This window comes from Gymnodraco acuticeps, unplaced genomic scaffold, assembly GCF_902827175.1.
Source record: "Gymnodraco acuticeps unplaced genomic scaffold, fGymAcu1.1, whole genome shotgun sequence".
Taxonomy (NCBI): domain Eukaryota; kingdom Metazoa; phylum Chordata; class Actinopteri; order Perciformes; family Bathydraconidae; genus Gymnodraco; species Gymnodraco acuticeps.
In genome coordinates, this window is record NW_022992095.1 from 197,994 (window position 1) to 223,708 (window position 25,715).

Consider the following 25,715-nt stretch of genomic DNA (forward strand, 5'->3'; position numbering starts at 1 on the left):
GGTAAGAGAGAAAAAAAAAGGGTTCACACTTGTCATCTGCTCATAACTTACTTTCCAACCAGTATATTTTGAAATGACTGCTGAGTCAAATCTAAACTGCTGTTTAGATTTTCAGATGGCATGTAATCACTTTGAGCCGTGACTAATTTGCTTATGGCTGCCTCAACTGTCAACACACATTAATATGGCATACACTTTGTCATGTTGGCAGGCACATAAAACTGATTTGAAGCAACATGTACCAATGGAGTAAGAGCATGGAGTGAGCAGCCACAATCCCAAGCTGTTCTAACTGTGACCAAGATGGCAAACAGGACTTGAAAGGAAAACCAGCCGACTTAATGTGGCAACAAGAAGAACCGAAGGTGGAGACTGTTACATCAAATCATTCCTCAACCACGGAAGGCAAAGTTTTACACACCAACACAAACAAACACCAAAGCTACTCACTCAAAACCACCCTGTTATCTGAGAGGGTGCAGACCAACAAAAAAGAGATCTAGATACGCCCTGTGTGCACAGTCCGCTCACACCATCGTTCAACACAGTCGTAACTTCTTCTACTTCCAATATTGCTTGGCTTTATGTTTGTGTGACCCACGCACTCTGTTGGATGAATACATAGACTCTGTGTCACCAGTGAGACCATCAATTACAATGGTGGAGACCTCACAAAAAAACTGTGTGTGCTCTATCTCTGCTGGATAATGCAGGACTAAACAAAGGACCACCGACTAACAAACACAGGCAGCGGTGTCCTTTCACTCACACTTTCTTGTGTCTTTTGGCCTGTCAAAAACCCAAACACATTTCAAATCGAAAGATCATTTTGCAGAGCCCTTCTCGCGCAACAGTTACATGAGTATGGAGATTAACACTGTATGGGTACAGACAGGCATTGTTGGTGTGTTCAAAAACATAAAGCTGAGGAAATATCTACACTAAAAAAGATGTGAGACACTTTGAAAAAAATCCCCTCTCTATAAACAGGTGACATTTTCTGTCACCTGGAGAAATGGGCTATATATAGAAAAAATACCTATTGTTCCTCTACATAAACAACAAAAACTTGTACAAAAACTTGCACAAATAAATACTTGATTTAAGCTCTAATACCTCTGCTTTAATCCATCTTAAATATATTGGCTGTGATGTTTATGATTTGTCTTGGATGTGAAATAAATTGATCGAACTAACTAAAAAGACATAAGTTGAATAACTGAACGCAAATGGGGCTTGGAAAGATAATGATCTTTGTTAAGAAAACTGTGGAACTGGAATTTATTTATACTTTTTCATCATGTACTGAAATGTACTGGTACACTGGTTTCAACCAGGAAACGTAACTTGATGTTTTAAATTTAGTGTTTAGTTGAATTCACCCGTTGTAGAAATCTGGTGCTGCCTAAGGACACTCTGAAGCACTTGTGACACTTTTGGCTCACAGCTTAGAGCGCCTGTGCTGCAACATTAATAATTACTCTAGATCTTTAATCTGTGACTCTCCCATTAGGCTGGCCAGAGATGAAACACAACGTTTTTTTCCTTCTATTTGCGGAAGTGAGGCCTGCTGGCTGCCCGAGAGGGAGGAGATGATATCAAGCTCACAGCTATGTGTAGGTTTTGATTAAAGATGAGTGTTGTTTTGTTGGGGCGTGGTTGTGAGAATGTGGGTGTTAATGTTTATGCATCAGGGTAAGATCAAACATCCTGAGCTGTGTAGCCTGTAATTGTCTATGCTATATTTATCTCTGTTTTTCTGCAAATGTGTTTTGAAAATATTTGGCTAAGACAATATTTTCATTCACTCCATAAGATTAGCTTTCTCCTATTTAGATGGGTGAGACTTCTCAGTTTGGTCAATTCATTTCTGCAGTTTGTACACTGAACACAATCAGCGCGGGTAAATCTACTCAACTGCCACTGAAAAGACTCTGTGATTTGACCTGATGCTGTACATCCATTCAGTATTCAACGCATGGCGACGCTGTACCTTGAGGTTGATGCGCTCCAGCAAGTCCTCCACTGATGAGGGCTTGGGGGGTCGGCCCTTCCTCCTTCTCCTTACAGGCCTCTTGGGTTTCTCCTCTTCTTCAACCAGCACATCCACGTAGATGAACTTGAAGGTGCCCACTTTGTTGTTCAGCAGACCCATCCACGTTCCCATGGGTGGCTTACTGATGACGTCAATCACATCACCGCGCTGGAAAATCACAAAGACAATCATTCAGAAAAAAACGTAACTTTCTGAACCGCTTAGTAGTTAAAAATATTGAGCATTAAAAAAAGTGAACCATTTAAGTAGTAAAGTGTACATCCACAGCTCTCCAACCGGTGGTCGGTGCATAATCATATTCAAGTCCCAAAGTGTGTTTACCTTCAGTTTGAGGGAGTCTGAGTCGTACGGGCTGGGGGTGAAGTCTGTATGGACCCGGGCGCGGCCACAGAACGGCCCTCTGTAAGGCGGCTCTTCGTCATCACCATCCTCGGACTTCACGCTTTCTCTGTTACTGGCTGACGAGTCAGTGGTGCTCACAGTCTGACCACCTGGACACAAACACACACACAGATTTTTAGAAGATATACAAAGATTGCCTGGTCACTAGTGTATACACATGTACTTAGTAGCATGCAAAGGTTTGGATTTGAAGTAGAAGGTAGGACGGGTAGTAGTACTTTTCTAATATTATTTTGTCAACGTCTTTGTCGTGTCTTTGTGTCTGCATTGAGAGGAGAACTTGAACTTAAAGTCATAACAACTTGAACTAGAGCTGAAGTCGAGTATTTGGCCAGGACTCCCTAACTAATCATTACCGTATGTTTGCCTGCTTGTTTGGCTGCTTTTTCTATGGCTTCAAATGACCTAGTCGGCCAAGTCTTCAATTCACCACGAGCATGAGATGATGGAGGGTATTTTCTCAACAAAGACGTGAGGGAAACAACCGGTTTAAGTTATGAGAAGTTGTAATTAGATAAGATGAGAGGTCACTTGAAGCCTCGATGAGATCACAACACATGACGCAGCCCGTGGGACTGGGTGTGATCTTCATGGACGTCACTCCACAGAAATGATGATAAGTATACATGTATTGACAGAAGGTTGAGTAATCTGTATGAATTAGAAATACACACCAGCAAACAGTAAATGTAAAGAGCACCATCTAGTGTTAAACATCACTCAAAACAGGTGACTTAAGCTGTACACTAAACGTCCCTGTTTTTGCATTAAATATTTGTACATGACATATAATGATGTAATGACACCCTAGAACTACATGATTGTGCTTTATTTCTCCACCAGCAACCAAAGTGTAAAATAACAGTGGTTTGAAATAATGGAGGACTAATTGCTATGGAAGGAATGTTTTATGGAACCAAAAACAATCTTGACAGCTTGTTCTATTAATCATGATGTCAAGAAACATACACTGTACTGCATGCTACATCAGTTTTGAGAAGCAGTAACTTGGATTATGTCTTACTCATTGAACTCTGTCCGCTGAGTGAACTTCGCAGACTTTCCACCGATCCTCCGGCCTTGAGCTTCGGCTTCTCCAGAGAGTCGGTGTCAGGCTGAGGGGACTGAGGGGAGCCAGGGGCTCCATCGGGACTGGACTGAATGACAGAAAGATAGACAAGGGGGGGGGGTGGGGGGCGGTGATAGGGGTTGTCAGTATTTTTTCATAAAAAAACAGATGTAAAAGTGAGTTTTCAGCCCAATGGGTTTACCAATGTGAACATTAACCAATCATCAGCTTTGAAAAAAGTATGTAAATTAAGCAGCACGCAAATGGGGAAACGGTAATGTCTAATCAGTCTAATATCCAATGATGATATATGATCAGCTGTTTATTAGGTGACACAAAAGATAGATCCCCCACGGTTTAATACCCTGACATTTTCAGATTAAATCAAGTTATAGCAGTTATGATAACATTTAGTCTGACATATACAATTATTTTGTGTTTTTTAGACCTGCATTGCATTATCTTGCATATGTTAGAAATAACACAATCAAAAAAATTAAGTTTAAAGATTTTAAGTAAAAAAAAAAGGCTCAGACAATACAAATGTTGTGTGTATTATCAACCACCAGGTGGCAGTGTGGTCTCAAACTTTGTTGAACAATTGTCCCAAGGAAATTAATTTCTATTCGCTCTTTTCCATCTAATGGCTCCATGACTAATGGAAGAATATGTGGGTCAGTGTTGAGACCACCATGATGGCCAGATGTTCAACTGTACAATAATGACACACTTTGCAAGGCAACATCAAACTGGAGGGCTGGACAGGCCACTAGTAAAGCCACAGGATGCCCAAAACAATTAGGACTGTGCAGTTGAGACAGCCATTATACTCTCTCACACTTCATTTCCAGAGAGCTAGCCTGGGGGAGACTTGCATCACTCCATGAGCTCAGCATGAAGCACACACTCCACCCAGGGACAGCACGGCAGAGAGAAATCCAAATGTGTGTGTGTGTGTTTAAAATGTCCATGTTTATACCGTTACTAACACAAATACTCCCACTCCCTCACAGCCTGTGGACAGAAAATGTGGCTTACACTGCAAAACATCCCATAAATGTTTGCAGAACATGGGGCACTTTTATTTTTTTAAAGCAGCCCTTGGCTTACTGTTTTAAGGATAAAAAGTACGGTGTGGATTTTTGAGACTGTATATGTTTAAGCTATCACATTTAAATACAGTTGAGGTTCGGATGTACCTCACTTGCCTGGAAAATAAGGGAAACAGAATCCTTAATGTAAACTGAACTTTTTGGAAATAAAGCATTAAAAAATGGTATGTGTGGGTGGGTGTGGGTGTAAATATCTAACCTGCTCAGAAAAGGAGCTGCTGTACTTCTTCGACATGCGTTTCCTCATCGTCTCCTTGACCGACTTGACCTTCTTGCCCAGTGAGATCCGAGAGGTGGTGGGGGATTTGACCACTTCTCTGTATATGGCCTCCTGATCTTTATGCTGTGATCAGAAAAAGGGAAGGGAGAACGGAGAAGGAAGGACAGAGGGGAAGAAGGTGACGGATTAATCAGGAGTGGATGGAAATGGAAGAAGACAAAGGGCAGAGGGGGCACACAAAAAACAGGAGAAAACAGGAGAGAAAGGTGATTTAGTGTGACAGGAAGGTTCAGGTTGGGCTCTTCACAGCCTCTTCTAATTTTACGAGCTGCCGGCACTTACATTGGCCTCTGAGCCCACGTTGAGCACATGGAGAGAACGGTTAGACAGGTCAAAGCCCCCGAAGCTGCACGTTCTCTGTGGGGGAGCCAAAACACAATCAAATGAGTCACATTTAGAACGTCAGGTTACAGGAACTCCCCATCCACACCCACTGAGGGTCAACTCACAATGATTCATGCTTGACACAACACAGGCAGCACTTTGATGAATGTACATGGGGATATGGTATATATGTATGCGGGGTCATGACGTCATATGGGACTTGTGGACAGCCAACAGACATGATGTAACACAAACTGTTATACGAGCTCCTCTTTAAAATTGCGGGTTACTGCACGGTTCGAGGCAAATGAGCTGTTATATTGACCGTGGAGAGCACTAAATTGTCTCCAACAAGTCGCTCATACGGTTTAAACCTTAAATCCCTGGATTAAATTAAACCTTTCTTGATGGGGCCAAGCTAAAATATATAGCCGTACTTTTACAAGATATATATTTATTACTTTTAAGCCTGATGCAAAATGTCAAGTGGTTAATTATGAAAAATGCAGAACAGGGCTTAGTATGCAAACATGCACAACATATAGGTTATTTGGAGCGGACAATGTGTTAATTCTCATCAGAAACATTTTTGGGGAGGGTAAATTGTTTCTGCTGAGAGGACAGGGTGATATGGGGACTTTTTGGATCAACTGTAGAGGTCAACAGGGGTAGACACAACGGGAACTGTGACATGAGAGGCTTTGACTTCTTGAATCCTACCTAAGCTCTGCAGTAGGTCACACACAGACATGTAGACACGTAGAGACATGCACAAATGCATCTGCCAAACAACACTTTGTTCAAGTGGGGCCCTTGATAGCAGTTCTCCTTTGCTTAAAAAGCCATTACTTCTAAACTCCCACGAACCCTGGACGAAGATCCTCCATGTGAATGCATTGCACGTTCAAAAGATATTTTGTGTATTAGATGTCCACAGCTGCAGTCCACAGCACAACTTCCCAGGAAAAGCAGTTTGGTGAACAAACATGTTTGCAGCCAAGTCCAAAAAAAAGCACTTTGAATGTGATGGCGATGCTTGATGGAATGGACATGCACCCAGAAAAAAAGTCTCTCAAAGACAATCATAGGAAAGAAAATCAACTAAAGATTAAAACAAATAAAAATCACATCAGCAACTGTAGAGGCACGGGCCAAAGAAGGACACGAAAAGCAACAACAGAAAAAGTGGATTTTTTGGAGAGTTTTTGGATGAGAACGACCTCCGGTGATTTCACTAGAACACGATAGGATTTAGGTACCCTCAAAGTTGCGGGATAGCTCCACTGTATCACCACCTAGAGAATGTGTCCCTACTTCTGCTTATACACACAGGCATTTCATACAGGGAGCAAGTGAGTCCCTTGCTATACAACCACACTGTTTTAATGCTGGTTGACGTTAGACAGAACTTACATTTTGCATTCACTGCGATATGAATAAGTAGTAGCTGTTTTTCTGTTTCCACTTCTCTGTTGTTATACACAGCCTAACACAATTCATTTGAACGTTTATAAGCCATAAGCAGTTGACTAAGGCGTTTAATTGAATATGTCTCTAAGGCGATGTACTGTGCAGTTCTAAAGATGAGCAGCTTCGAGTTTGTATAATATCCCTTTTGCCCACAAGGATCAGTGCGTATATGCCAGTGTTCCTCAAGGATCTGACATTTATCAAAAAGCACTTACTTCTGTAACTTAACCTCATAAGTGTGCCACTGCACATTACATAATCATTGTATATTTAGCTGAAATAAAAAAAGGCTTTTGGTGAAAGCCAAAGGCATTTACTTAAAGGTCATTGAAGATGACAGTCTTTTCAGGGCAGTTAAGTCTGTGATAGATATACGAGCCCCTTGCCTTTTTTCTATAAATGAGCAGAGTTGCATGCTTTAATGTGGATTTCTTACATGGGCAATTTAAATGGATAGGTGGAAGTCATTTGGCGTGGCATGTGTGTTGTGTGTGTTTGCTGTATCTTGCCATATAACCTCTGAGCTATTCTGCAACTTTGAAGCACCGAGTCCTGCTCACACGAGGCGGTCGATTTAAACCTCATGGTCTGAACTCACAGACTTCTGCTGGATGCGCAAGAGCACTCGCTTGGTGCAGCGGTCAACACTGGCCGCCCACTTCCTGTCCCCTTCTCGGTCCTCCTCCAATAGACAGCGGCGCTCGGCGCGGCTGAGGGTAACGGGGCGGACCAGCTGGGCCCAGTTGAGGTGACCGTACAGGCTCCGCTCCACCACATAGGTGATGTTCAGCTCACTGACTGCCGTTCGACCACGCAGCCTGCGAGAGGGGAACACCCAGCCCCCTCCCCCACTGCCAAAACCTTTTGATTTGGCTACATCACAGCGGGCAGGGGAGGAGGGGGAGACAGACAGAGGGGAGATAGGGGTCTTGGCATTGCGCGAGCGTTGGTACAGAAGGTGCTTGGTGGAGTAAGCGTAGTTGGGATCAGGTTTCCGGTGCGTCCAGCTGCCGTGATGCCGGTTGGCAGATTGTTGTTTGGGACTTCCTTGTGGACCGTCATCCAGAGAGATCAGGAGGCGGGACTGGGAGTGGGGTTTAGGGCGGGGTTTTGTGAGGCCATAGTAGGCATAGAGCGCCTCATTGTTACTTACCCCATGGGAGATGGAGTTCAGAGCCTTCCGCATCTCGCTGTCGGTTGTGGAGCGTGACAGCTTTCCTTCTTCGTCCAATTCACAGCCATCCAGCTCTGAAACGGAAGAGCCGCTGCCTCCTACGCCCAAGTTGGAGTCTCCCAGGCCTGTAGAGCCGACTGGGGTTCTCTTGGGGGGTCGGATGAGACCGTGGGTACTGGAAGATTTACTGAAGGTCTTGACCAGCTTGTGTCCGGACCAGGTGTCCAGGCTGCTGGAGGAGGGGGAGTTGGTCAGGCTGTCTGTGTCTCCATCCAGAGAGAGTTGATCCTGGGTGAGGGAGCTCTCCTGAGGCCGAGGGGGCCTCTTCAGGACCCCTGTATACAGAGCTGTGTTGTTCTCACAGGTGGGAGGTGACCGCAGATTCAGAAAATCTAGAAGAAGAAGACAGAATCCAGACAGTTTGTTAATCAGGAGGATTTAGACATCAGATTCTGAGTAGTCCCATGACCCATCTGTGGTTTTCCAAACCTTAGCTAGCCAGCCCACATTTCAAAACACATTCTTAAAGTCTGAGTACTAGGCAAAAGCCATGACAGATGAGAATGTAATACTTAGGCATTCAAAAAATAGATCCCTTTTAACGGAACTCATTTCTAATAACCACCAGTTGGAAACATGGCTGAACTTAAACTTCTCTTTAGAGAGGACAGACAAAGTGCCAAAAAACATATTTTTATCATAAAATGTTTCCAATAATGCATGAACATATGTTTAACTGTTAAATAATGCGAGGACAACATTTTAAGACATGGAGTAACAAACCTTCTGAGCCATGTTTCTTGCCCTCTTCCACCTTGATGAGCTTTTTCCTGACGCGGCGCGTAGAGTTAACCAGCTTGTGAAGCCGTTTGAACTTCACAGAGTCCTCCGACTGCTCATCGTCTGACTGTTCACGAGACTGGTGGAAGAGAGAGCCAGAGGGAAGGATGATATGATAAAAAGGAACAGACGGTAAACAACTACTCAGTTAAATAAACCTTGAGAAAAGGGAGGATCTTCTTTAGTGTACCATCAAATCAATGCAAGTGTAAAATAAACGTGTGGTTTTGTTTCAAAAGGAATTAAACGTAAAAAATAGTGAAAAATAAAAACATTTTGTGATATTGAACACTTATGTTATATGTAACAGATGGAAGTATTGTTTAGGGTGGAGTTAAAGTTAGTGAGTGAGAAATGGATGATTAGATGGATAGTGGCACACATCATGTTAAGTTCATAAATGTATATTAATAACTTGAACTTAAATAATTAGTACATTTGGATGAAGCAGTAAAACAATAAATGTTCCAACTCTGCGTTGTGTTGCCTCTCAATTGAAGGGCAATGCATTCAAACTTTCTGCACAGAGAGGAAAAGAGACCATAATGAATGAAGTCACAAACATTTTCATCATCCACACAAACACACAAAAACTCCCCAAGCTGTTTGTGTTCTCTCTATGGTCCCCATGTGATGATGAGGATGATGAGCCAAGCATTGGCCTAAAGATTCTCTGGCAAGAACTACCATAATTATCATGGAGCTCCAACAACTTCATTTGTTTCTATTTGTTTGTAGCCTTTATTTAACCAGGTAAAATCCCATTGAGATCAACAATCTCTTTTTCAAGGGAGACTGGCAATTTGCCACTGGTTTCCACAACAACAACACCTCTTTTGTCACACGCTGCCAGTTCCACAGTTGAGGTTGACTGCATCGCTTGCAAAGGGACACGCATTCATGCATCACATACTCTACACACAACTAGACAGAGCAGGCCTGCAGGGCTCAGCACTCTGTCTTATGAAATGCTATCCACGGTTACAGCTCTAAAGCTAGCAGAGAAGAAACCGCTTTCTCGCTGTTGTTGACCACAGGCCTGGCTCTGAGGCTGCTGACATCCAGTAGGGATGATGTTAATAAGTGTGGCTTGGTTGGAGCACACAGATTTGACATTGTCCAAAAATCCCTAATGGCACCAAACCACTAGCGCTACAAAACCTTACAATTAGTTGCCAAGTTGGAAGAGGGAACAACATATTAATCACTGTGAAGTCCATTCTATCAAACATAGCTCCACTTCACCTTTTTTAGAGATGCGTTATCAACCTTTAGGTCTTCCATCATATCAGTTCAACAGACCAGAACTTGGGTATAGCCATTTATTTAGCCTCCCACAAAACTGCAGAAATAGTTTCTGAAAACCCATAACTCACTTCTCCCTCAGCTCAGTTCTCCATGACAATACCTCAGCTGAACCACACAATTCTGGCTAAAGCTTCAACTTTCCATTTGCTCTACACGATGCTTTATTGTATTCGATTCAGTGAATGTAATGTAATAACAAGTCAGAGATGACTGATAAAAGAGCAGATGTAAAGGTTGTGAAATCACAGATTGGATGGGAATCCACTTCTGTAACTCAGTTCCTCTTAATAACTGTTATTGAGAAGTGACTCATGTGAAGTCATATGTGGGAATAGCTATGTGCCGGACAACTGCAATAGTCATTTCATAGTTGACCCACACTCTCCTTGTTTAAAAGACAGAGAAAGGGACAATACGATGGTAAGAGACGACAATGATATATTGGTCCTATCATAGTCCTGAGAAATACCGTCACTGCAAATGACCTCAAAACAGAGGAAAGACACACAGAGAAAGAAAGCCAAACAGAGGAAGCAATGAATCAAGCAGGGCTAAAAGGCCACATGCAACAGTTTCACCACCACAATAGCCATTTAACTTCATAAATTAAATTTAGGATTGCTCCCATAGCTTTGGAGATGCAAATAAACTTTAAAGAAAAACTACAGACCCTGGACGGGTTGTATAATGTATTTTGCTGGAGAATACGAAATACGGAAAAAAAATGTTGCACACTAAAATATGTCATCCTGCACCACACAACATCAATTAAAGCTACTATCTACTTCAAGCATTCAAGAGCATAAATGTGCCTTAAAACTTACCACCTCATTCAAAACCCAAGGGTAACTTGTTCTTTGTTAATATCCAACAAGTTAGCAAAAATGTATCCCAGAAAATCCGTAATAGGCTGATTACATTCTCACGCATGCACAATTCAAAATTGTATCTGTGCACATGTTGGCTGATACAGATGCAGCCTGTTCGTGAATTCAGCTCTGAGGAATGAGGGACTGTTTGGAAGTGCCGTGCCGCACAGCTAGCAGAGAAAAGGCGTGTTGTGCATGGAGAACAATCCCAGCATTTGAGCCCCTCTGACCCTGCCTTGGCCCCGACATCGCTAATGGCCAGCCCTGGAATGTGGGACCCGATAGCCGGAGGAAGACAGACCGGGAGAAGACAGCATCAAAGAAAAGGCACAAAGAAGCCAAAGCCATGCCAACATGTCAGCCATATATCTGAACCATATATTTACATGTCACTATATAGAGGCACACACAGACACACAAATCTGTTAACTATTTGAAATCGGGAATGACCCAAATCCATTCATTAGAGGGGAGAGGGGGCGGTACGTGACACCACTAGAGGCCCCAGCAGTGTAGCAATATTTCCTGAGGTGGCCGGTTTTGGAACTCGGGGCAAGGGGGATACAGAACTCCCCCCTTTTCAGTGCAAAGTCTTTATCTTCCCCAATTTTTCTCTCCCTTGTTTCCTCTCTGCCTCCAGCTCTTGCATTTGTTCACAGCCTCCAGAGCCAAGATGTATGTTCCTCTAAACAATGCTCCTACAGTAAATCTTCTATCCTCTCCAGACTTTAAAAAAACCCAATCGATCAATCATCTTTCCACAGGAAGTGAGCAGAGGGGTAACATGAGGGTTGACTGACTGATAAGATGATCGGCAAACTCATGCACATTTCAAACAAGCACAACAAACAGTACAACGAAACTTGAGCTGAGGTTATGTATGGCATGAAGAAAATCATCAATCATTAAAATAAAGACCATTTGAATAGGGACCCTAGGCGGTTAAACTATTTACCATTAGTATTTATTCATAGTTTTACAAATTCAGTTCAGCGGATCTGATTTCATGAGTTTATGAATGCACACTAAACAATTACTGACGTTGAAGCCCTCTTCAAGCAGCTATGAATGTGTAAAAGTAGAGGAAAAACTGCAAAGCCTTTTCAACCACTTGAATATATAAGAAATTGTGATTATGGTAAGGCGACTGTGCTGGATCTAAAGCTGATTCTTGAAGAGGCTGTGGGGTCAACCTTCCATTTACTTCAGCAATGAAAACATGAAATGCACATGCATTAGCTTAATAGGAGGGATTGTTTTTAGAATAACTCAGTGTTGTTTAGTCAGGAATTAGTAGCACATTCCAAATTGCAAAATAAACATGTGCAGGTAATTATTTCCGTGGTCCTGTACTTCGAAAAACTGATTTTACAAAGAAAATTGGGTCAATGTGTGAGACTCTAAGATGTTTTTCCAATATGATGCCACACACCGAGGTAATAAAGAACCGTCATGGCCACTGTGAATCTGTTTCAGAGCTGACTTACGTTTAGAAAAGGAAGAACAGAGAGAACTGACAGAGGGTCAACAAACACAAAACTGTGTCCAACAGACCCCGATTGTCTGAGCTTCAGCTCCACCAAACACATTATCCTCAAAGGTCTCACTCTAAAGGTGACCGGAGGTTTGGAGGCCTTCTCCCCACAGATCACAGCTGACTAAATGATTCTAACAAGAGCATATTTAGCAAAGGGTGTCTGGTAGATTTGTGGGAATTTCCACTAAGCTATAAGCAAGATACAATTACAACTGATTGATGGAAACAAACCTGACCCAAATGTCCAACAGACAATGTATATTTCACTACAGCAGGCAATTAAAAAAAATGTTTGAGGACATATTTCAATTGCCCATGACAGGACTAAGCTGATGCATAAAATATAGAGAGGATTTGTAGCAAACAGCATATATCTCATTGTGACTGCCAATTTGTGAGCACAGGCTTAGTAAACCGAGACAAGCGATGGGACAAGATTCTGAGATGTATTATGTTTTGCTACTTATTCTTCATTCTGTCTCTTTCTATGCACCACATAAACCAAAGCAAATTCCTAGTATTTGTGAACCTAGTAGTTGGTAATAAATTAGATTCTGAGAGGTAACAACCATAGTATAAAGATGCACATGACATGGTGGATGTAAGTGCAAAGGTGGATGTATAGTAGTTGGCCAATGAATTAAGAGCAGAGAGAGAAGGGAAGATACAGGGAGGTAAAGGGAAAGGAAGGCAATTAAGGTTGAGTTAAGGTGCTTTAAGCAACTCCATATAAATATGTCCAAAATTAAAACACACCTAAAAAGGGATATCAAAAAGGCAGATTGTCTAGACATCACGCTAGGAAAAACAAGTTCATTTACCAGTTTTTTCATATGGAATAAACACAAATCCATCCACACTTATGTCGAAACAACGACTTTCCTTCGGAACCTGGTGGTCACAGGTTCAAACCCCACTGCAGCATGTTGTGTCTCTGGGCAAGACACTTCACCCCAAATTGCTCCTGTGGGGATTGCCCACAGTACTGAATGTAAGTCGCTTTGGATAAAAGCGTCTAACAAGTGACATGTAATGTAATGTAACCTCCATTGCTGAAAATCAAACTCAAAGGTGAGAGTGGTTGAGGTGAGGTTGTTATGAGAGGTATAGTCAAAGGGGAGAGGTCAGGGTTTTGGGGGAGTCAGGGTAATGGGGTGGGGTGTACTTACATTGCAGTTTGAGGACTGGTTTAGATTGGATGCAGATTCCTCAGTCCACTCAGCAGTGTCAGTACTGCTGGACTGTCTGTTGAGTTCATACTCCTTTAGCTACGTGGAGAAGAAGAGTTTAGAGAGGCAGAGGAACAGGGCGGGGAAACCCACTCTCACCAGACATGCTACATCCCTCCATATGCTAACAGACAATTGATAGGCGTCACTTCTGTGCATATATAGAGACACAAATACAAATTACAACGACTGAATAAGTGACGTAGTGGTAAATTAAAGGCATGTAGCCTCTATTTGCAAACAACTAGTGAACAAAAGTCTATTGTGTTTTATGTCCACAGACTCCTGTCATTAGCCTTTTCTATATGAGGAATTACTTTTAGATTTATGTATTGCTTTAAAGCACACATGAATCCAATAGAATACAAATACTGAAAGGCAGATTGAATCGTATAATATTTATAGCCAACTACATCCCTGGACACACATACTATTTAATATTATACTGACAATAATAAAAACCCCACAAGTTAAAGAAAATGATCCACAAAGGCTGGACATTGATTGGTTTGATTCATTGACAATCACTAAAGCGATAAGCTAGTGAGGCTATTGGCAAAAATAAAACCAAAGGTCTATGGGAAACTAAGGGTAGGAAGATCAAATCTGCTCTGCGGAGAGCAATTCAGTGCTAAAATGCTGTTGCATGACCAGGCTACTCATGAGCAATTCAAGGGGATTGGAAGGAAAAAAGGAAGGATGGAAGAAAAAGAAAGAAGTCGGAAAGTAAAAAAAGTAGAAGAGGCAAAAATTCTTCAGAAAGAAATGTAAAGAGAGCCAAGTAATTATCCACCATATCCACCTAGAGAGAAATACCACAGGGCACCAGAGCATCCCACCGAACAGATGGAGCTGTTGAGTTACTATGACACCAACTTCGCAATTATGAACTGAACAACACATCCACACACACACACACAAGAGCTCACACCTTTAAATCCCCACACTCCTGAACCTCTGGAAACCAACATTCTGGAGTGTGTGTGTGTGTGTGTGTGTATGTGTGTGTGTGTATGTGTATGTGTATGTGTATGTGTGTGTGTGTGTGTGTGTGTGTGTGTGTGTGTGTAAAGAGGACATGGCAGGGTTAAAATGTGGGGCCTGGTACATGTTAGTATGAGTAAGTCATTTTAGTAAGCCAAAGGCATGATGGGAATATAGAGCAGAAGGGAGCTGGAAACTAATCCAGGAGGAGGTGAGGGGATCTTGTGGCACTTTCAAAAGGGAATTGGTCATTTGAGGGGGGGGGGGGGTAGGTGCGACATGAGGCAGGAAGTCAGTGAAGCTTCCTACCCGAGCTAGAGCTTCTTCCACTGTGATCATCTTCTCCTTCACCATCATCATCAGTTGGATTCGCTCTTCGTCGCTCATGGTGATCTCACTGGCCACATAGCCTATGTCTTCTCCTGTACAGGGAAACAAGCAAAAGGTCACATATGAGGCAACATGAATTAAGTAAAGGGGATCTGAGAAATAAAGCTACACCAACCTTTGGATGTCTGTCGCATGACTGGTTTGTGCTGAGACTTGCGGAAGTTCTGCCAAAAAGATTTGTTTTTCTTCTTATTGTCCCATTTACCTAAAGACAGGGCAGGTTCAGTCACATGGGGAAAATAATTCTCTTTTTTTTTTTACAATTAGGTATAATGCAAATATGACTTCCTCAAGCATCAATTAATACAAAAGCATACTCATTTAGAAAAAAACATCTCAGCAAAAGACAATTGCATCTCAATTACCTCCAGATCCATCTTCAGAGCTGGATTTGTGCAGGGGCATTCTGGGGGAAAGAGAAAATAAAGATGAATTTACATTAGAAACAAGTATCTTGCTTCTTTCTACTCCAAAATCGTATCCAGCGACCAAATAGCTACAAATCAGTGTCGTTGTGTTTATAACTGGTCATTTTAAGCAAACAGGGCTGCAGTTATGTCTGTTCACCACATGGGGTCAGTGGTGATTCTTATGTGACAGTACAGCCAGGCTCCTGAGGCTTGAGAGGGAGAAGGTAGAGGATAGAAGATGTAGACAATGACACTCTGTTGCAAAAACGAGACGGTCAGATGAGGATGGTGGTACTACAAACTGTTTAAAAAGCATTAAAGAAACGAGGGAGGTCCAATAGATGAAGGAAAAGAAAGGTCAAGCATGTGAACGGGAAGAGAGAGGGAGAGAGAGGAAGAGAGAGGAAGAGAGAGGAGAAACCACAGGGCAGACTCAGCCTGTTTGTGTTTCCACTTCCCTCCACAGGAGAGACAGTCACGAGGAAGAGAGAGAGAAGAGTGGGAGAAGTGGAAAATAACTGTAAAACTGCTGTTCTGATATATCTATAAGCCTTGCTAAATAACCAGTACTATGGTGAGAAAATAACAACTCAAAAGCTTTGTGACACATAGACTGCACTCAGCTTCCAATCAAAAAGTCATGTTTGAGCAGCCTCGCCTGATGTTCAGCAGCGTGAGAGGCCGGGGCAGACTCTCCCTTGTTCTGGAGGAGACCAGAAACCACATCAACGGCAATCTATTTCTGTATTCTTTATATCAAAAAGGAGGGTGAAAGGGGGATGGGCTTCAGCGGGTCGTGTTTAAAGTAGCTGCTGAAACCTTCACAGTAGGAAAGACTTTGTTTTCAGATTGAGCTAAGTGGGCTGAGTAAGAGGGTACAGAGGGGGTGTGGGCTTCACATCATGTCTCCAGATCTACAGGTAGGGGGGTGTGTGTGTGTGTGTGTGTGTGTGTGTGTGTGTGTGTGTGTGTGTGGTGGCAGCACACTTTAAGCGTCTCAATCCTTTCAATTATAAAAAGGGGAAAGAATCATGGGGGAAATAGAAAGATAATAACGACACATTGGTCCAGTTGAGACCCTTTAAGTAAATCTCCTCGCCAGCTCTCTCACTCTTTTCGTGTCTCTTACTTTCACACATCCAGAGACCCTTTATGAGTGGAGCCCATTGCACGTTGGTATGCAGCTGCTGAGCCGTGCAGGGAGACGGTGGCTGGCAGTGAAGCAATGTGAAAGTGTGTGACAGGATCAAAACAAGACGAACAGGTCACTTCCCTCTCCAGTGACAGCGTGTGTGTTTGCGTACATATGTGTTCCCATGTTTGTTCAGGCATGGCAGCCCTTTCTGGCTGCAATGGGAAATCTTCACGATGGCTTTAAAGCCCGGGCTGCCATGGCAACATAATGAGATGCTAATTGAATGGAGGCCTGTATGGTTGGCCCCTCTGTTCATCCTCCTCTCAGATAGGCTAGGGCCAAAGCTAATGCTAATAGAACTCACTCAATAGAGGCTTTTCTGTGGCAACGTTGCACCAACCCCCATGCTCTATAAATTAACCTCCAGTGCAGCGCTCGCATGCATGTATGTATGTATGTACGCACACTGGTGCTCACACACTTTAAAAGAGCCTGAATATATTTCAAAGGAGGTGTCAGTCCAGGCATTGTGTGGTTGGCAACTTAATTGGTTTAACCTTAAATCTTTGCCAAGCCTTTCCATTTCAATTAGGTTCTTTGTATTGAGCAGGGGACATTTCACTGCGGACCCAACTTTCAACCTTCTGCACAATGTAAGGCACAGTATCTTAACTTTGCCTGAACCTATATAGCGTAGAGGAAAGTGTATTTTATGATACAGCACTGCATTGTAAAAGTGTTAAGTGGAACAATGATGAGCTAATGCCATAGTGGCTGTCAGTGAATTGCCACTTTGCTCTGTGGAAATTATATATCTGAATGTGCTTCCTTTGCCAGGATGTGAAGCATTATTAACGTTTGAAACATAGCCCATGTAGCTATGAGGCTCTGTTGCTGTGCGCCATGGCTTTTGGTGTGTTGAAAACATTCAGAAGGACGGCAGAGACTGCTGTCCAGGAAAGATGATAAACCAGCACAAAGCCGGATTTGGACACACAGCTGCAAACTCAGCATAAATCACAGCATTGCACACATGTGGGTGTGATTGTGTGACGGCAGGGCTGGCCACCTGGAGAGAGGTGATCTCCGGTTATCTGGTAGAGACAATGAAAGGCAGCGACCCAGTGTGACAGTGGCATTGTCCACAGGAAGAGTGGATGGATGACCGCTCCAGGGGTTATAGTAGAGTTCAAAGGTCACATGGAAGTGGGAGATTACATGGAGGGAAATAAATAAATAAATTGCATATAAACACCAAATATAAAAACTGCACATTTTTGAGCTTGTGCTGGTGTTCACGGTCTCCTGAGCTCTACTCTCAAGCAAATTGCAGTTCCATGAGGGCTGCAACACTCAGGCACAAGTGGTAAATATGCCAACAAGGTACTTTGGTTTTTCTAACATTGTACCGTTGTTACACAGATTCTTCACATGGCACGGCTTACATTTCCATGAATATTAGTTGCATAAGCTGGGTTTCCACTGCAACGGCCGCTTAAGGCACAATCTTACATACCGTTAGGGCCAAAAAACTGTATTTTTCTGTGTATGTTTTGATCAAGATCCATTTACTTCCGCTGTTAACTTCACTTATAAGCCTTCTGCCCACTCTCTGCAACAATAACTCACTAATCAGTCACCTTTCAAAACAGGAAGTCTCTGTCTCAAACCCTTCCAGCTTTCTTAGAGCACTCTGTCATCACCACTTGCAGGGCAGACATTATCTGAGTTGTGCCCACCTCCTGCCAACAAAGTGACAAGGGGACACAGACAGAGAGGTGGCACAGCCCAAGATGGCGTCTGGGTAATCTCCTCTGGGTCCTATTGTCGATGATGGGGATATCCGTGTCTGTGCATGCGAGCGTGCTTCTTTTGAGGCTGTGAGGAATGTGTCATGAGGAATTGAGGGGGCTTGTCTATCACTCTGCACATGATACATCACTTTGGCTAAATCCCATTCAGCACAAATTGGACCATGGGCAATGTAAAGGAGAACAGAGCTGGGATGAATGAGAGAAGGATGGATACAAAAATAATAGGTTCGGATGAGGAACATTTTGTCCTCAATCATTAAAAACCTTTAAACGGCGATTTAAAAAAAAAATTGTTTCATATTTAACTTAGTAGTAGTAGTCTGGGGCTTCAATGGATGAGACATACATAGTAGAAAGAGTGATAGGGGTGAGGAGATGGATGAATGTTGAACAGTTTAATTAGAGTGTAGCTGAAGACTTGAGGTGTGACAAAGTCTGAATGTTTTTGAGAGATGAGAGGCACGGAGGAAAGAGAGAAAATGGACTGATAGGAAGAAGGCTCTTTCTGAGACTTTCTCAAACAGCAGAGAGACGTCATCTGAAATTTGGCATCTGGTTCCCATCAACCAAAGCATTTGTCTGTGCAGCATATACAGCCATGGGAGAAGAGATCATGTCTATGGTATGCGCTTCCTCTGCCGCACGTGGCCGTCACGTGGAACATGACAATTCCACTGGGGTTCACTCAGGGGTGATGGTGCAGAACAAGCACCAGATACAATTGATATAAAGGAGATCATTCCCGAGGCACACTGAGATTTATTTAACCTTTGACCCTAGCAAACATGGCATTGGATTTTGACGTGGGCCCTAAATGTCTGCACTAATCTATGCGTCTCTACTTTATCTCTTCTTCAAATGGGGATTTTCTGGTCCCCACCATTAGGAAATCTGTTCTGTTTTTAAAACTCCTTGCGCATCCTGATGCAGGGAAACATTTGAATATATGTTTTACACCAAGTCTTGTTGAACAGGGATTACAAAATAATTAAAAATAAGAAGCTAAATGTTAGTGACTGCAATGGATTTAATTCCATTTGACAGTTTATAGAGCTGTTGTAACAACCATTTTTGATTGCTTTGAATGTGTATAACATTGTATAATATGGATTTCATGGTTAGCCATGGTGGATAACATTCATCAAAATAAACACAGAGGTGGGTTTAGATGAACACACACACTTTGTGTTACAGTAACCAGTGAAAAGGAACCCCACCCATGCATGGTTCCATCCTGCTCTTTCGTTCATGCTCCTTCCCCCTCTCTGTCTCCCCCTTCTCCCCAGCTCAACACAAAGGCAGGAAGGAAGCATGGACAGCCAGAGAACAGAGAATGGCAGCTCGACTGCGCAGGTCAACTAAAGGAAGCAGTTAGTGTTTTCCTTTAACCACAGCAGGGATGTGACCAAGGAGCTCAGGGGACCGACTGCAGGTCATAGGTTGGGTGTCTGTTAATGTGGAGGGTTGGTTTCTTTATTCTCAAACAAAAACTGTCTTCCTAATATTATAAAGGTGATATTTTGTATATAATTACGTTATATTATTATTAGAACTTTGGGATTAAACTTCAAAGGAAATACTCATATTCATATAACTGACTAATCTTAGCTGAACCTGTCTCTATTGCTCACTCCTCATCCACAAAGTTGGAGTTTTCCACCTGAGGAGCTGACCTCTTCTCCCCACTGGCAAGGTCAGAGACCTTTTGTACAAGCTGTCACATAAGAGATCTATCAATCACATGAGCTACATATGGAGGAGAGTGTATTTCATTGGTTCTCTCCATCTTTAGCTGCGGACATGCAGCAGGGCTAAGTGTGATTCATGATTATGTGTACAGGCGTGTACGGGTTTGATGCGCTCCAGACGCAGGTTAAGCTGCACATTGTTTTGACGTGCAACAGGCACATATTTCAATCCAAGCAAGTTTCATGGTTCCACACTGGCTACGGTCACATGTTACCATGATTTAATGGGGGGAAATAACTTACTTTCTGTCTGTTTCTGGAGTGGACACCTCACTGCTGAAGCCTAATGATTCCTGTGGACAGAGTGAAGAAAACAGGTCAGATTTACTTTGTGCCACAATTTGTAAAGCTGACAGTGTAAAGCTTATACTTTGTTCACATAGTGTCTCTGTTTACCTGGATCTCAGTACGAAGCTGCTGGGAGGTGGTGCTTGGATCCTGTTTCTCCTGGAAAAAATAGCATGAGAGGGAGAAGAAAGAAGGCAACATGTCAGAGTCAAATATGAACTGTGAGCACAGAATATACACTGGAAAGGTAAAACAATCCCTCCATATGAAAAGAAAGGTGGGTTGACTGCAGCAACAGAAGATTATTATGAGTTTAATCATGCCTGCATGTGGGAAAGCCGTCCTTTGGTTAGGTTCATGTAGACACACCTGCATGACAGTGAAAACAAACACCAGCACGTGTGTGCACACACCAATAACACACCCAGAGTCGACTCGACAAGTCAAGTCTTGCTTCAAGTACCCAAACCTGCAATACTTGTTATGATGGTTATAGAATACCACTGGGCGGTGGTGTAGTTTGGTGAAGTATTGACTGCCCAAGCAGAAGACGATATCCAAAAAGGAATCTACGTAATTGACTTTATGAATCCCACAGTATGTTTGCAATGACGTGAGCCTCCCTCCATTCAAGGCAACACCTTCAAGGTTTCCTCAATTCTTTGAAAATACAACATTGCTGTGCAATGCAAGGCACCATGGAAACAAATGGGGTCAGCACTTTGCTTAAGGGTAGTGACCAGATTTTCAAAATGTGGAGCAGGGATTGCATTTTTAACCTTGAGGTTATAATTATTTCTACATTGTGAATTTCTAGCGGTCCTTTCCTTACTCACTGCACAATGAGAAATACTGTATGTGGCTTTACCCTCCATGTGGCGAGAATCCTTCTGGCATGAGCAATGAGAGTAAACAAGGATACACAATCCCTTATTATTAGATTGGTTTATCCCGAGATACCAGGAGGAGGCAATTCAAGAGCAAATATATTTTTAAAAGGAAATTAAAATAGAATATGTCAGGATTGTAAATATTAGCATATGTATGTATATTTATGGAATGAGAATGCTGACAAAGGTGGTTATTCATAAAGATGATTAAGTTCAAGTTGTACTAAAGGACAGCTTTTGTGAGGACCTTTGTGGTGAGCTTTCCCTATGAGAAGAGCAAATATAACTAAGAGTTCCTGTTTCTACTTTCTGTCTTACTTAATGTTTTAGCAGATGGAAACTTAATAGAAAACATCTCACAGACAGGCACTAACATGACTTTATCTATTCTTATCCTGTTCCTCTTTAAAACTGTTGCTAAACATGGTAAACCCCTCACTGTGTTATCAATACTCGAGGGACATGTTCTCATAAATTCTTTTTTTCAGGGGGGAGGAATACTGGAATACTTTTTCTCATGCCAGCTTACGATTAGAGTTGTAGTGAATTTCCTCATTCTGTACGGACGGACATAGTTTAAATACTAGTCATAAGCCTTGGCAGCCAAAGTGGCATTTTAACTAGTTATCATATTGAAGGGTCAGAATGCAAAGATAAAAGAGATCAGCGAAGTAGGTAAGATAAAAAAAAACTGGTTGAAAAAATCACAACATGGAACGTGCGGTTGCTGCCACAACAACAAAAAGTTAAACCTGGAGTTTCCCAAATAGAGAGTATAGGAAATAGGTTGTTTCTGGGAAATGCGCATCATGTATCCCCACACCCAGATATTATATTACAGGATAACAGTCACAGGAAACTGTATCTTGAATAATCCCATTGTACCTTTCCTATGTCATGCTTCCTTATCAGAGTGACCTGTAGTTTAACCTTCTTCAACCGGGCTCTGGGTGAGGGGGTACAATCATTCCACACACAAACCCTCTAAGCATGAGTCAGTGAGTGAATAATAGTTAAGGGACTTGAGTGACTTAACCTCTTTTAAGAGCTCTTTGAGAGTCTGTAGCCTGTAGGTCATAAGAGCAGTGCTGAGTAGGCTAAAAGCCTCACAATTAGCCTGAACCCTATACTTATCCCAACAGTATCCAATTTATGGCAGACAGTCAAGATGCCAGCGAGACAGTGTGACTGGCTTTATCTTTAATGTTATCTTAAGCACAACAAGTCCTCCTAGTCTATTTGCCTTGTTTATGTATTTGTCTGTTGCAGTAATCAAGAACACAGAAACCCAGGTCCGGATGTTTCTTTGGAAAGTAACTCAGGTAATGTCGGGAAAGCTCTGAAACTATTTGGCCTTCCCTGGGAGTATGGCGAGTCCCATAAGTCAGAGAGCAGGTATCTTTCTAAGATCATAAAATCCTCATCTACCAGACCTACAGACGACAGGGTTAGCTCTTATTGCATTGCCAGGCTGCATATAGGAACATCTGGGATGGAACTGAACTGTGTTTTCTTTCTGCAGAGGGAGAGCGTATGTGAGACAAAGAGACAACACATGTACCCTTTAAACAAGCACAGCTTTTGGCAGCCATCTCTGTTTAAACAACTGCATGGTGTGGAATAATGTGGGTGTGCTCATAAAAAAACCCACAAAGAAGGAACAAGGTGTGTGCTCACTAGCAGTCAAAGTATTTCACAAACGAAGCAGCAGATTGGTTTTGCTATCAGATCCTCTTTGATGGCTTCTCCAACGTGCACTGACAGAAATGATATGCCAGTCTTGCCAAATGGGAAACTACAGGCATCATGCCAACTGGTTGTTAAGTTTCTTTTAAAATGTCCCACTGTCAGCTTACTTCCTGCAAACACACATCACATGAAAAATACCCTGCCAGGCACAGGCCCAGACACAGCAACATACATAAACTTAGACAGATACCCAAACCAGGAGCACCTACACACACTCAACTCGCCTCCACTTCCACAGTCAGAGCTCCTAGGAGCCAGAGACACAAAGCAGCTCTCTGTTCCTCCTGCTCCTCCTAAGCTTTCCCCTTTACTCCCCGTCTGTGCGTGCCATCTGACATGGAAGGAGGGGGCGAGAGGGCGAAAAGATGAGAATATCTGCAACAAACAAAACAAAACCTACATCCCGTTTGCCTTTAACTGCACTTCTGCGGGATTTCCCAAGGTTACACTTTTTCTCTCAGAATTGTGCATTTCCGACGAAGAAGCAAAAGTGAACGGTGAAGACTGTGCCGGCGTAACCGACACAGACTCTAAAAGAGAATATCAAATCGATGCAGTTTGAGGGAGTATCTGTATGTGGGACTTAGATCTCACAATATTCTCCCGGAGGGGGTATGCTATCCTCTACTTGAACTCACCAGCATCAGCTTGAAATACTGCTCTACTTACCCTGAATTGACACTTCTGCGTGTGAATGTGCATGCGTTTTCCCTACAGATGTCCACAGGGTTGTTTGTGTTCAATAATCTGATTGTGTGTGTGTTTACGTACAAGCGCATTGCAAACGCAAGGCCCTGATTGCTAAAGCATGACTGAATTGAGTTAAAATGAAAGCAGTAATGGAGCTAATGAGGATCACTATGTCTGCAGAAAGGGGATCTAGCATCTGACACAAGCCTACCACACACGCGGGCATCAAACGCTTCTGGAGTTTCCAAGCACTACATTGCTTTCCATCATTAACCCAGAAACTACAGCTAAACTCTGCTTTGCTACAGCAGCACCAGATTCTGTTAATGAGAGGGAAGGGATAGAAATGCGGATGGTTGTTAAAAAGCAGCAGTTTTGTCCAAACAAGTCAGCTATGCCCACCAAAAACACAAGCTCCCAAAGTGGAGTTGAAGCCAACCTCAGAGGCGAGAGTAGCGGATATGCGGCTATGCTAGAGAGACCAGGTGGCTCAGTGGAGGTACGCCAACTGGCATGGTTGGCAAGTCTGGGTGGGCGAGTATGAAGTTGCTAGGTAGGACTGCACATGTGGAGGGACCGGCGCCACCTGGTGAGCCTGGTGCAAGTCCAAAAAGACGTTAGCGGTGTGTAGTACAAGTATGGCGCAATGCAAGCCTGCAGAACCGGCTCATTTGGAAGATCTCACAGAAAGAGGGACTGTACGCACACTGACTGGACCAACAAATATGTAGTGCCATTACATTTCAGGCACACAAGTAGGAAATACATTTTCTTAGTGAGCAGGATAAACCAGAGGCTGCTGTGCCACCTCTGAGCTGCGACACGGACGAGTTTACGAGAAACAGAAATCCTTCAGCACACTCAGTACTGAGTTACTTAACACCTCTACCTGCTTCCTTTCCAAAAAGGCGTGTGAGAGTGTGCGTACAGTAAGTGCATACTTGCAGGCCTGTACTTCTACAGTACGGAGCATTCCTAAGCCATGAGGATCAGCATTGCTCTGGTTATTCAAGGCAAATACCAGAGTTATTACAAATTCCAAGAGAGACAGTCACAATCTCAGTGTTGAAATCATACATCAATAAATTACAAATATACCACTTGCTTTCAACAAGGGTTATGGCAATAATGGAGCAATTCCAACACCATTTCTGAGTAATCTAATAGCACACAGGCTGTCGTTTGAGCATGATTAGTTGCTATGTTTTCTAGGCAAGAGCCTGAAGGTGGAGAGGAAAAATATACAGCAGAATTCACAACAGTTTGTCTTTCTTCTACACTGTAGTTTTAACCCTGCTGAACTGACCCAGTTTGACGATTAAACCTCACGCAGGCCTTAGCACATTAACCACACTGTTCCTCGCCTCATGGCTAAACAAAATAATCTTGACCCCCAAATATCAAGCTACTAGGCGAGAAAACAGTATTACAGAGCATTCCTGAGGCATGCACATCAATCAGACACCAGCTGAGGCATTTCAAAAGTGTTTCAATTATGAAGCCAACAGTGAAACCAACTACTAAGGATTTTGGCCAAAGCGTCAAAGGATGCAATATTCAAGGCCTGGTTGTTTATCCACAACTTAAACATTACTCCCAGGGAAATAACCACAGATACTGTTGCAATATAAATTATGATTTACAGCGTGTAGAAATGTCTAAAACTTTGCCCCACAACCACAAATTCCAAATAGTCTATCTTGATCTATATTTGATCTACATCATCTTTTCCATAGCTGTGGTTTGAGAGACACGCTAATATTCTGTTTGATGTTTTTTCCTTAGGCTATACACAATAATTCACACTGCCGACCAGTTTCTGCAACCTCTGTTGTCGCTTTTATGTTCATGTTTTGGCATGTTTTCACCTGCAGTGGCAGAAATAGGCAAAGAAAGAAAACAACAATACAATTAAACTTTCGTTATGGATCTAGCTATTGATCAATT

The 25,715-nt window shown here is 42.7% G+C and overlaps 1 protein-coding gene across 1 annotated transcript in view; it reads right to left on the reverse strand.

The window, feature by feature from the left end:
* The window catches only part of sash1a (SAM and SH3 domain containing 1a), a 167,066-nt gene that overhangs the window by 10,366 nt on the left and 130,985 nt on the right, over positions 1–25,715 (reverse strand). Inside the window, 13 exon segments of the mRNA XM_034202749.1 lie at positions 1,994–2,203; positions 2,378–2,547; positions 3,483–3,615; positions 4,839–4,982; positions 5,202–5,276; positions 7,312–8,279; positions 8,671–8,806; positions 13,611–13,709; positions 14,964–15,076; positions 15,160–15,249; positions 15,410–15,450; positions 20,395–20,444; positions 20,548–20,598. Of these exon segments, the coding sequence (XP_034058640.1) occupies positions 1,994–2,203; positions 2,378–2,547; positions 3,483–3,615; positions 4,839–4,982; positions 5,202–5,276; positions 7,312–8,279; positions 8,671–8,806; positions 13,611–13,709; positions 14,964–15,076; positions 15,160–15,249; positions 15,410–15,450; positions 20,395–20,444; positions 20,548–20,598 (2,280 nt within the window).